The 12,159-nt window shown below is 42.8% G+C and overlaps 1 protein-coding gene across 6 annotated transcripts in view; it reads right to left on the bottom strand.

Annotated features, from left to right (window-relative positions):
• The window catches only part of KCNIP1 (potassium voltage-gated channel interacting protein 1), a 206,074-nt gene that overhangs the window by 33,804 nt on the left and 160,111 nt on the right, over window positions 1–12,159 (bottom strand). Inside the window, exon 1 of one of the 6 annotated variants that reach the window (XM_015876308.2) lies at window positions 4,291–4,583. The exons of the other annotated variants lie outside the window; for them this stretch is intronic. Within the exon in view, the coding sequence (XP_015731794.1) occupies window positions 4,291–4,393 (103 nt within the window). The 5' untranslated portion in view covers window positions 4,394–4,583. Of the gene's footprint in view, window positions 1–4,290; window positions 4,584–12,159 lie in introns of those variants that run through there. 6 annotated transcript variants of the gene reach the window in all.

The following is a 12,159-nucleotide window of genomic DNA, read 5'->3' as shown; positions in this document are numbered from 1 at the left end:
TTAGACAGAACTTCTTAGCTGTCTGTTGTTATCACAGCAAGGTTAATAGACCACATCACCACGAGAACTACAACATGGATAAAACTCGTATGTAGGAGCAAGCTGTGGGAGGTGAAGCCATACCAACAAGATGCAACAGTCTGTTTGTACAGCTCTTATTATTTACTTGGTGTCCTGTGTGTGCTCAATAGTGCATAGCATTAGTTCTTTGCTTAATTACAACCCAAATTAAAGTGGTATTTACCAGAGGGCTGATGCTTTAATTAAAAAGAAAACATTTCATAGCTAAGACACAGCCATGAAATGAAATTGCACAAATATTCTGAGAGAGCTGAACACTGTGGTCAGCTCTTATAGGAGGGAGGCTCAACCCCAGACTCCTTCAGCAACTCCTATTAGCCACTGTATGTTTCCTTGCACAGGGCAGCCATTTTCAATATTAAGTTCATACTTGCAACCTGTAGAGCCGTTTTATCCTTAATATATCACATAACCAACTACATACAACCAATACACGCCATTTCCCCCTCCTATTTTTGTTATTTTTCCCTACTGCAAGGAAACCCAAGAATTTCTCCCCACAGGTGGGTGGTAGCAAACGTTAGGGTTCTAATGCCAACTGCCAATAAAACTACTTTAGAAAACCTGGCTCAATCCAGCAGGCTGAAATTCAGAATACAAGACTTGCTTTTTAACAGGAATAGACAGCAGGATGTATCAGAAATGGGATTCTTGTAGGATTTTTTTTGATGTACATTCTCAAATACATTTCATGGTTCGTTCCTCCTGAGAAGGCATTCCTTATCTGCTGAACCACCAGACTGGGAGGCTGAACAAAACACAGTTTGCTTCAGTTCTTTCAGTACGCTGTGCAGGAGGAAGGCAGAGCACCAGGCTTACCCTTACCTCAAGGGACAGCCGTGCCGCAGTGCAGCACCAGCCTCACCAGGCCCACTGTGCAGCAAGGACAACAGGGGTTTGCTTGGGACAGAATCCCAGCCCCAAAGTAGAGGTGTTAAAGCTGTTAAACACACATTAAAAAAATCCGAGTCATCCATCCTTGCTGTTATTTTAACTTAAATTAACCAGCTCTGTTGGGCAGCCTTTCATTAAGGCTTTTCTTTCTGGAGCTGCATGTACCAGCTGTGATGCCAATTCAGCAGGGACTGTAAGAAGTTTAATGACTTGGTATAAGGAAGAGATCATGGTGAGGCATATTACAAGTCTGCCTGTTAGGAGATTAATGAAGACAAGGCCTGGATCTTCTGGAGAAAAGGGACAAAGCAAGATTTTACAACAGAGACAGGAACAGAGCGAGGATTTGCTCTTATTCCACTTTAACTCCTCAGTCGTAGATAATACATATTTCTGAATATGTTCACCTACAGATTGAACACCACAGTATAGTTTTCTTCTGGGCACTGCACAAGCAGCTGTGATGTTCCAGGTGACCAGTTTTGTAATGAGGAGCACAGACTGGGAGCAAGGCACAGGCAGGGAAGCTTCCCATATACCAAGTACCTCAGCCTGCATCTTCTGCTTCAAGCCTACTCTTCCAAGAGTTAGGCAGAATGAGGATTAAACTTGTTTGCACTAAGCTGGATATAGCAAGAAAACATCTATGTTGTGTTTGGCTACCAATCAGATTTCAAACATCCTAAGGAAAGTTTTATTCTGCACCTTCACAGCTTTTCTAAGCAAATAGTTTACTTCTTCAATAGATGACTGTGCCACTAAGTTTAAAACTTATATTGCTTTGCTCCCTTCACTTTTACATCCCTATTATATCCCTTGTGAACAGGATAAACAAACAGACCATCAATATTGTTGCTCAGCAGTTTGCTGATTTATAGAGAGACTTCTGCAGCAGTGTTACTTACGCCTGCTAGAATTAAGCTTTTTCCCAAGGCTCCTGCATTAAGGAGAATTAAGAAATCGTTGATTTCCTTCTGAGCGAAATCATGCAGTCAGATTCAATTTGCATCTCCTAAACATAATTTAGTACAAACAGCTCAGAGGAGAAATCCGATTTCTTTCAGGCAACGATTTCCTCTCAGGATGATGTGCCCACAGCAGTCCCCAGGGCATCCCCACCTGAGCAGCACTGCCCAGCCCAGGCTTTACCCACACCCAGCACAAACAACCTGTGGGCAGCACCAAAGTGGGGGACATGGGCCCAATCCATTGTGCTTCAGAGCAAGGTCTCCCCAGGCTCAGCCAAGACAATGGTCATCTCTGCAGCATCAGTTATAAGCTCTCAGCTCCAAAGGTAACACTTCTCTTTATACCACTGAAGTCCTCCACAAAGGCAAACAGACATTTCATCTTATGTCCTGGGACAGCAGCAAACCTGCAAACTCTCCTGCGTGCAACAGTGCACAGATCTGCACCACATTTCACCTTCTGCCTGCTATATTCCACGTGTTATCCCACAAACAGTAGTAAAGAGCACTCCACAACCTAACACAGAAAAGAAGAACAGCCATACCATCCTACCTGGAAATGAGAGCAGTGACAACTCTTATGCCTTCCAGAGAAGGCAGATGTCACCCATTGCCAGCTTATGTGATCTGACCAAATATTACCTGCTTCCAGAATATCACAAAGAACATCCTACAGCTGTTTTTAGGAGATGAAAGTTTGGCCTCAGGGCATCCTGATGCAGCCTGCTCTTGGCTAAGCTATCGCTTCCCTGACATCAATTAACTAAGGTCAGCAATATAATTTATCCATTCTTAAATTACAGTGCAGAACTGTTGCACAGAGAACCACAAAATGTGCAAGATTCAGCAGTGACCTGGGAGCTCAATTATTAAACACACAAGGGAGCATATTATCTGAGTGCATTTCACATTAATGCTAATAGCACGCTGAAAAGAAAACACACTCTGTAAGCTTTCATTGCTCACTTTCTCCCTTGCCCCTTGACAAATGAGTCGCTGATGCAGACTCAGAGGTAGGCAATACATCCACTTCTCACTGTGGCAGCACTTGAGAAAACCAAACAGCCTTTTTCTTTTAAGTGCAGTCACTGCCCCATCTCACACTGTGGCCAAATATCACTAAAGAAAGATAAAGGAAGGTCACGAGTGTTGTAATGAGTGGTTTGGGTATCACACAGCTCACACAAAGGGCAGAGCAAGTCCCTTTTGCCTGTCCAACAGGACTGCTCCTTGGGAAGCTGCCACACCTCCATGAAAAGCAAAGAAAAGCAAAATTAACTTATGGGACACGAGTCACCAGACTGCCTCTGCTAGCAGGAGAAAAAGGGGAAATTACTTATGTGGGGTGGGCATAGGTGGGTTGCCTTCTACCAGAGCTTGGCACTGAAGTTGCCAACCACAGCTTGGGGCCAGCAGGATGCTGAGCAGTGACCCAGGCTATGCAGCACCCACCTGCATCTGTGCCATGCAGGAGCAGCATCAGGCAGAGGCACAGGGTCAGCTCCCAAGCATTCCTGCCAGCTCTGCTTCTCCCCTCCCCATATCTGTTCTTGGCCTCAGCCTCATTTTCTTTTATTTTTTCTCCTTGGCTGCCAACATGGTTGCTTTGGGGAAAGATGTAGGAAGAACACATCTGGACCAAATGACCATCTGCATTTGCTTCAGGGAGCTGTTTGTGCTTGCAAGGCTGTAAACAAAAGCCTTATTTCTTTAGCTGCCAGGTTGTGCAGAGCAGGAAGAGGAGGATGTTTTCTAGAACAGTTACTGGATGTAAGACACTGCATAAACAAACACAAGTACCCCTAAGTTAGAATCAGCAAAAAGCCAATCCTGAATGCATCTTATTAATGCTGCCCCATGGTCCACCATTTCCAGCACCACAAACTACCTCATAATCTCACCTGAGCCACACCAGTTCCCCTTCACTAAACACAGTAATAACACTTCACAAAACCCAGCTTTACCTGATGAGCAGTGAGAAGACCCAAATCAGATCTGTCTTCTCAAATCTGATAACCTTCTTTCTATCTGGATTAACACATAACTGGAAAAAGCCAAAAACTTCAAGACAACAAATACAGCAAGAGATCTTACCACACCCCAGAACCTGTAACTCCAAACCTCTGCAGGCTCCCTACATAACCAGACCCTTCTCTACTGCCTGGAACCCCCCTGGCCAGCAGCTCCACACTCAGGTCCTTTACAAGCACAGCTGCCTCCACTAAAGCAAAGGAAACAACTTGTTTAAGCCTCACGTACAAAAGGCTCTAACACAAAGATATTTGGTCTTTACATACAAAAATAACATAATGATAGAATAATAACATATGCAAAAAGACAAACATACCTGAAATTGCCTGACTGTATGCTGGCATTCTTCTAGGCCATGGAAAAGCAGCACAGAAGATGGACATTACACATAATGGGTTTGAGCTTTTTCTGCTTAGCATCCAGCTTTCCTTATAGCAGCTCAGGAAGTCACCTAGCAGCAAGAGCTGCCCTGAACACAAAGCCACGTTTTGCACAAATAAATTTCTTCACGTGGAGATGTATAACAAATAAATCTCAATAATAAGGCTAACCTTGAGGTATATACAAGAGCAATAACCATAACATTCAACAAGAGAAAGCACACACCACCAGGACAGACTCACACTAAGGTGTCCCAGCAGCTCTTAACCTGGAATACATATTGCAGGTTTAATGGAAACAGCTGCGAATAAACTGTGAACAGGTGGGCTGAGTTATGGGAGGTTTGCTTCATAGCAAACAAGCCTTTACCCTGATGAGGCTCTGCTCACTGCAGCTGGAGCTGAGCACAGCCTGGGGGTGCAGAGCTGGGGCAGGCTGTGAGCAAGCACCGGTCACTCAAATAGCCCTTTTCTTTACCCAGGTGCTGTCCTTGCAAGGATGGAATGACTTTACTGACTGCATTTGGCTCCCACACTGGAGGGAGATTGTATGTAGCTGGTATATAAGAAAGAGAGAAAGAAAAGGTGGTGCCCACTGCTTCAGTTCCCCATCAGAGGGAGACCCACCTCCCCAGGCTGGTACCTGATAGACCAGGAAGCTGTTCTGTGCTTCACTCAGCAAACAGTGCCCCACACCAGGCTCCTGCTACAGCACATTTGTGTTTCAGTCCTAATGTATCTAAAGGCACATCTGGTGATGAAGGTTGTTGGTTTCTTGTTTGTTTGTTTGTTTTCCTCTAAGCAGCACAGTCAGACTTGTTGCTTTGACCACATTAACTTGACTCGAAAGGCGAGTGAAACCGATAAGATCTCTGAGGGGTTCAGGACTTCAGAAAACCAGGCTGTTCCTTTTAAGTTGTAGCTATTAACATGGATCGCTTTTTAATAAAATCTTGTTTAAGTTTGTTTAGCAGCTGATTTAAGGAGATATTTCATAGTCTATCCTGGCACTTGATCAATTCAAATCAATGTTAAATCTATCACTTTGCCAAAACTACACTCGCTCCAAATTGGAAAACGAGCGTCTGATTTATTCAATGTTCTGACTTGTGATACAGCACGTGTGCTAGAAATTAACTGGAAACTACTTTTAAATATTCAGTATTCCGTGTGATAGTATCAGAGATCAAAGGACGCAGAGAAATTCTACTTATTAATTAATAGGCCAGGCTTTAAACCACAGATAAGGAGCAAACAGAAATAGGAAGCTGTCATTCATGAAACGTAAGTCACAATTTTCTATTTCTTTTCCCACCTAAGCAATCACAAACAGCAATGAACCATGGCCAAAAATACTTAACGACTTCTTGTGGGAAATCAATGCCAAAATGGCCTATTTAGCCAAGGGATAGTAGCAGCATCAAGAACATTACATAAACTCCAGGTTCCTGACTAATTAGGGTAATGTGGAAGGTATGAGACTGGGAAAGCAGTGGGAGGGGATTCGTGATAGATACTTTTTACAGCAAAACCTGCAAGGGAAACTGAAAACCCTATTCTTACTTACATTGATGCTGATAGTCACAGCAGTTTTTGCAAGCTGTATGGAGTTTTAGCACAGATCACTCATATATCAATATTTACTTTCTCACTAATGTTTTTCCTCAACTGAATGTTAAGATGTGTACTGAAGCAGAAGGTTATAAGATAATTGCTATTGTCGTTTCTACTCAGTTACTGCCTACACTAAAGCTGTCATGCAGCAGAGGCAAGAGAGGGAGCAACTCCACTGCTAATGGTGAATTTCCTGGCTTTTATTGCTGTGTCAAAACTTTATCATTCTGTAATCACCGCCTTTCATGCAAAATAGCTCAAATGGCAACAAAACCCTGATGTAAACTATCTTTAAATATCAGCTTAGTGACCACAGGGACTGAGCACTTAAGAACTGCTTAAGATTTCAGCCAGCAGGTGTAGCCAGGAGCTTCCAACTAAGGATGGGCTGAGCTCCCCTTGTCCAAGGCAAGAAGCTTCTTTGAGGCTTTCGGGAGGCTGTGCTCCATGCAGGCAGCAATGCTGAGAGAGGCACAGAGGAGACCTGATCCTGTGCTGCAGGGAACTGAGCACTTCTCTGCAATGGGCTTTCACTGCCACCTAGCATTTCTGGAGTTCTATTTCAGAGTTTGGGGACCAGCAATCATGGTGCTCATCAAGAATACACAAAATCCTCTGGGTATGTAAACCCAGGGTGTCCTTGGAGCACTCCTGGCATCAAACACTGGGTTGCTCCTTAGCTGTTTGAGTATTAAAACTATCTCTGCTGCATGACAAACCCCAGCTAGGGAGGCTAGGAGACACCTGGACTAGGACAACCCCTTAGGGTGAGATGTTTGTAGTCCTGGGAAGGAAGAACACATGCACTCCAATCTCAGTTCACAAAGAAGAAACTTCACCTCTAAGCCAGAGCAGTGCTCCAGTCTCCCACAAGATGAGTTTCCTCCTCAGACTCCACCAGTTTACCTTGTGCTTTCCATATAGCAGCCTAGATTCAACTCTTACTATTTTGTGAGCTACTTAATACAAGCTCAAATGAAAGGTGCTGTGTACAATTAACTTTATGCCAAGTGAATTTTCCAACAGAACAAAACGGACACAGATTCCACAGCTGCATTCCAATGTGATACTTCCCACCCCCCACTGCTGTGCAGCCCTGAAAGAGAATAATCTGAGATGCACAGAGTGTGAGGGAGAAGAAAACACTGTGCTGATGGATCATGACAGACGACTTCTCATCAGTGAACAGTGACATTAACTGGTCCATACCTACTAAAGTTACAGTTATTAAGCAGCAGCCTAATCTACCCATCCAACTGAGCATGGATTGCAGTTTCAAATACAGACATTTTTGTATTACACTTGCAAATCCCACAGATGGAAATTCAGGATAGGATTTATTTCTTTTAATCATGTTAGGCAAGTACACTCACTTACAGTGTGTACCCCTCCCTCCACGCAGAGGGCTCTCTCCTGTTTGCAGACGCTGGTATGACTCCCTTAAATCTCCTTCCTGCAGAAACCACCAATGCTCACAGCAGAATTTGTGAGACAGGCCCTCTTCTAAGAAGCAGCATTTATTATAGATGTAATTCTGTGTCTCAGCAGCTCTTTCCCCTCAGGTAGCTCAGACACAATCCTTTCCCTGGAAACGAAGCATGAAAGTGCAGAGAAATATTCACAGCTTGACAACTGCAAATCCTTGAGAGTGTGAGCCAAATAACCAGGAGTGCTGTGAACGCACAGAAACCTCATCTACAAATCAGCCTGTTGTACAACTCAGAACCAAAGCATCTTCTATGCATTTTATATACATCCGTATACATTTATACATATATTTATATACATTTTCTATACATTTTAAACCCCTGTTCTGCCTGAAATGACTTGTTCTTTTGGGTACTGGGCAATATAAATTAGCAATGATGTTTTCTTAGGTACTTCCATCTAACAAAACAGCACAGCCATTTACAGATTACTTTTTCTTTTGCTTCTGAAGCATCCAAGGAACGTTACTGTGTCAAACCATGAAACCCTCACCAGACTCCTGGGTAATGAAACCAGAGTAGGAAGGGAGAGCACACAGTAGTGTACAATTGCTAGAAAACACCCAACACTTCTTCACCTTTCCGGATAAGCCTCTCCATGGCTAATATATGGAGCTGACATAGGTGAACTTCCTTCTCTGCTTGCAAAAATCCCAGCTTTCATGTTTATGCTACAAAACTACTCTGCGTATGGCTCAACAAACATCCAGGGAGCCAAGTTGTTAAGCATGCTTTTCTTCACTTGGGATCAGATTTTGTCACCAACACTATGTTTATGGTGGATGGCAGGAGGAGTAGCTGGAATCAGTTTCATTCTAAGGCCCACTGCTGTGTTCGAATTAATTCTCAGATTAATGAGTAATTCATTTAGAAGGGACGACAGGCAGCAGAAGTTTCAGGAGAGAATCACAATTATAGACAACATGTTTTATTCATGCTGCTGAAGAAGATTTAAGCCTACTGTGTCTGGGTGGAAACCTGTTGAAGGCTTTCACTGAGAAAGCAGCAGAAAATAGGTCAAATTGAGATGGTCCCTTGGATTTACAGGTCCATACTGTGACTCCATCTACCTCCAAATTGGGACTAATCTTCAGAGGTGAAGCACCTGATTGTGTATCACATGTTAAATGTTGGGAACTTACAAGAGCTGACTGGCCACTTCATGACTTTAAGGTCAGCTTAAAACTCAGTTGTATCTTGTCTGTCTAAAACGTTTATAATACATGAAAGCTTACAACTGGACATACACTGGCCTAATGTACATCAGATGAGTCACTGCAGATATGTGAGCTCAATAGTCATGCACGATTCTCAGAAGTAATTTGTTCAAAATGGTATTTAAAGAAAAAAATCCAAGACTTCTGTGGAACCAATTAAGTTTTGCAAAGCCTTTTCCTTAAGACACAAAATTCACTAATTGATTTTCATGTTTGCAGGCAACTTACATGCGAGGGAACCTTTTAATGTAATTAAGTTCTTCATCACTGAAAGGTATTAGTGCAGCGTTCATGCTTTGGCAGTGAGATGTTCAGCTGCAGGACTGTAGCTCTTTCACTCTGGTGATTAATAGTATTTCAGAAGAAGGCCATATTACACATCTGTGCCCTCCTTCCTTCAATTTACCTGACGACCTCACTTATCAAACTGCTTTCGATTGCTCGTAGCCAGGATTTTTAAACAAACAAATATATTGAGATGCCTTAACGAAGAGAAACTGAAAAAAAACAAAGCAACCAACCTAAATAATGTCATAAGAAGCTGCTCTGCATTTGGTCAGTTCTTCCCACTCCCAGCCCTGCACTTACACGTTTTACAGCTAAAGCCAGAAGTTTTGCCAGCAATCCAATCTGGCTGCTGTCAACATGGTGCTGAGCACAGGATAGCAGGAGCGAAGTCTACTGAGTCACATGCGGAGCTGTGACACCCAAAACTACAGTAGTCAAACCCCATCACAGCCAAAAGACTTAATTCCAGCTTCCACAACAAGAAGTGTCTTGGGGCGCCCTCTGTGCATCTGAAAAACAGCTCTGATGCAGCTCAGGGTCAGAAACCACAGAACTAACCCACATTAAACGACAATGCCTTCATTTGAAAACACAGCTCTTTGCTTTTAAGAAGTGTACGTGCCATAAGGTTTTTCAAACTGGGTTTTCTACCTCACTTCATTTCTAACATAGTAACCCAATGGAAATAAATTCTCGGCAAGTGAAATAACTGACAGAGCTTACAAAGAATTTCAGTTCTGAAGCACAGTCTCATGGTTCAAATAAGCTATTACACTTCATATAGTTGGGAGAATAAATAATCCCAAAGTGGAAAGCACACTTTCACTTACCAATGTAAACAAACAACCAAGAAAAACACATGAAAATGGTGTGATAATATACAGATCTAAATGATAGAAGCTGTTTCTGTGTAATTTTGCTGCATTGCTTAATAGGAAAAACTCAAAGTGAAGAACTGTCAGAAACTTTCACTGAATCTGCACCTCGTCCACTCACAAAGTAGCAGAAAGTGACACATGCCCTTTATTATTTTCCACTTTTGATGAGCAAATTTGCTCTACAAACACTGCAACCTGATGCCCACAGAGAAGAGGTTAAGCAGAGAGGTCGGTACTTCTTTGCTGTGATCTTCTCTATTTAGAAAGGTTTTCCTCGCAGCAGCAATTTGTCATCACAGCACTAATTCCAGCCAGTGTCCCAGAACACCCAGTCTGCAGCTGACACATCACAGTTGTACTTTAGAATTAACCTTCTCAAATTAACTCAAGGGCACTTTATTTTCTCCTTCAGCTCAAGCTTTCCTTCACAACTGCAGGGCTACCCTTGGAACAGGGAAGGGCTACACCTGAGATCTGGTCCCATCACAGTTCCGCCTGTCTGCCTTGCCCCCCCTGACAAGCTCCAGAGCTGATAAAGGTACCAGAGACCCAATCTTACCCACTCTGCATCTACAGGCCCAAAATGAAGGAAATAAACCCAGCAACTGCTGTTGTTGTACAGTCCTTTTTCCCCCCTACCATTTTCTGCAGTAAAGATCTAACTTCTGCTTCAGGTTTACCTGTTACAGTCAAGGAAGGCCTGTTTCCAACAGAAAGTTTTGCCATTAGCATCTTTTCAGGTATTAACTTCTAACCTTTTCCGATATGGGATGGGAGGTCAGATAGATAAAAAAAAAGAATTGAACAGTAGCTAAGTGGTATCTCAAAGTAAGGGAAAAATTTGCTTAAGATATTCACAAAAAGCAATTTTGGATTCATTTGTTTTATTCCACTCAAAATAAAAGCATGCTGTTATAGTAACTTGTCAGAGAGTTCACAGCAAATGTCAGCAAATCCTATAATGAAATCTTACAATGCAATTAATACTGCATATGGTAGCATTCAGCTTGTTAGTTCTTAAAGCAGTGTTCAGCAATCTGCACCTTAGGAAGTAACACGCTGTGCCAAGCTTTTAAAGTGCTTTACAAACATATTTCATTAATATTGAGCAACTTAAAGTAAGGATGATAATGTGCACTTTTACATCAGTGGAGGAAACATTGCACAGAGAATTAACATGCAATTATATAAAGACATTTAATGCTTCACCTTCAGTAAAGCTCAAAAACGTGGCTGTATCATCAAGGTCCCTGGAGGGAGCTGAAAAGGTCTAAATACAGGCAATAGTAACAACTAAGGCATAGGAAGATTTCTGCATGAGAAGAGATTAGATGGACTGGAGCTAGTTAAAAGAGAATGAACATATGGACGAGAAGACAGAGCAACATGCAAGTTGCACCCTGGTTGCTTTTCTTCTTCATCATGGTTTAACAGAAAGCTGCAAGTGGAGATGTGCTGAAATGCAAAGGCACTGAAATTCAAAGTTAAGGAAATAATACTGCATACAGCTCACGCATCCTTATGATCATAAAGCCTATGTGGGGCAAGAAATGGCTTCAACCACACCTGTGCTCCAAATAAATGCACACCCCCTTCTCCTTCATCACCCTGAATAAGCATACAAAGAAAGAGGAGATCATAGAATCACAGCATTGTTTGAGTTGCAAAGACCTTTACAGATCATCTTGTCCAAGTCCCAGCAATGAACAGGGACACCCACAGCTCCATTGCTCTTTTGTGGCCCCTCTCTGGGTGTGCTCTAAGAGGTCCACATCTCTCCTATGCTGAGTGCTCCATATCTGGACAGAGTACTTCATTTGAGGTCTCACTAGGAGTCAGACCATACGACGCTTGCAGAAATACATAGCTGGAATCAAACCTGCTTTAGGTTATTAATTAGCAATAAGCTGTTCAGGACTTGAAGAGTACATCCCAGATAGCTAACTCACAACTGCTGGGGAGGGGCTCTATACTTTTCATCTTGACCCCACCACTTCTATTCCACCAAGGTTTCCTGCTCATGCCTTTGTCACAGTCAGTGTAAAAGTCATTAGGGTCACCAAGGAGAAAAGCATGAGATGAGCTGACTGCTTCTGTGCCTTTCACATGAATTGAAGGAACAGAGCAGGCTTGCAGCCAAGGCTGAGCAACATGCTGTGTACAGACAACATTTTTGTAGAGTACTTTGAGGGTACCCAGGCCTGCTGTCATTTGAGTTGTAAGGAAAAGAGTGTCTCAGTTGCCAGAAGTATCCTCTTTCTGAAATAAACAGGAGTCCTCTCTGAAAGATGCACACCTGAAATCCAAGCTGGATGAGAAGG

This window comes from Coturnix japonica, chromosome 13, assembly GCF_001577835.2.
Source record: "Coturnix japonica isolate 7356 chromosome 13, Coturnix japonica 2.1, whole genome shotgun sequence".
Classification (NCBI taxonomy): Eukaryota; Metazoa; Chordata; class Aves; order Galliformes; family Phasianidae; genus Coturnix; species Coturnix japonica.
The sequence above is the reverse complement of the archived record's forward strand: the minus strand, read 5'-3'. Positions and strand labels throughout refer to the sequence as shown.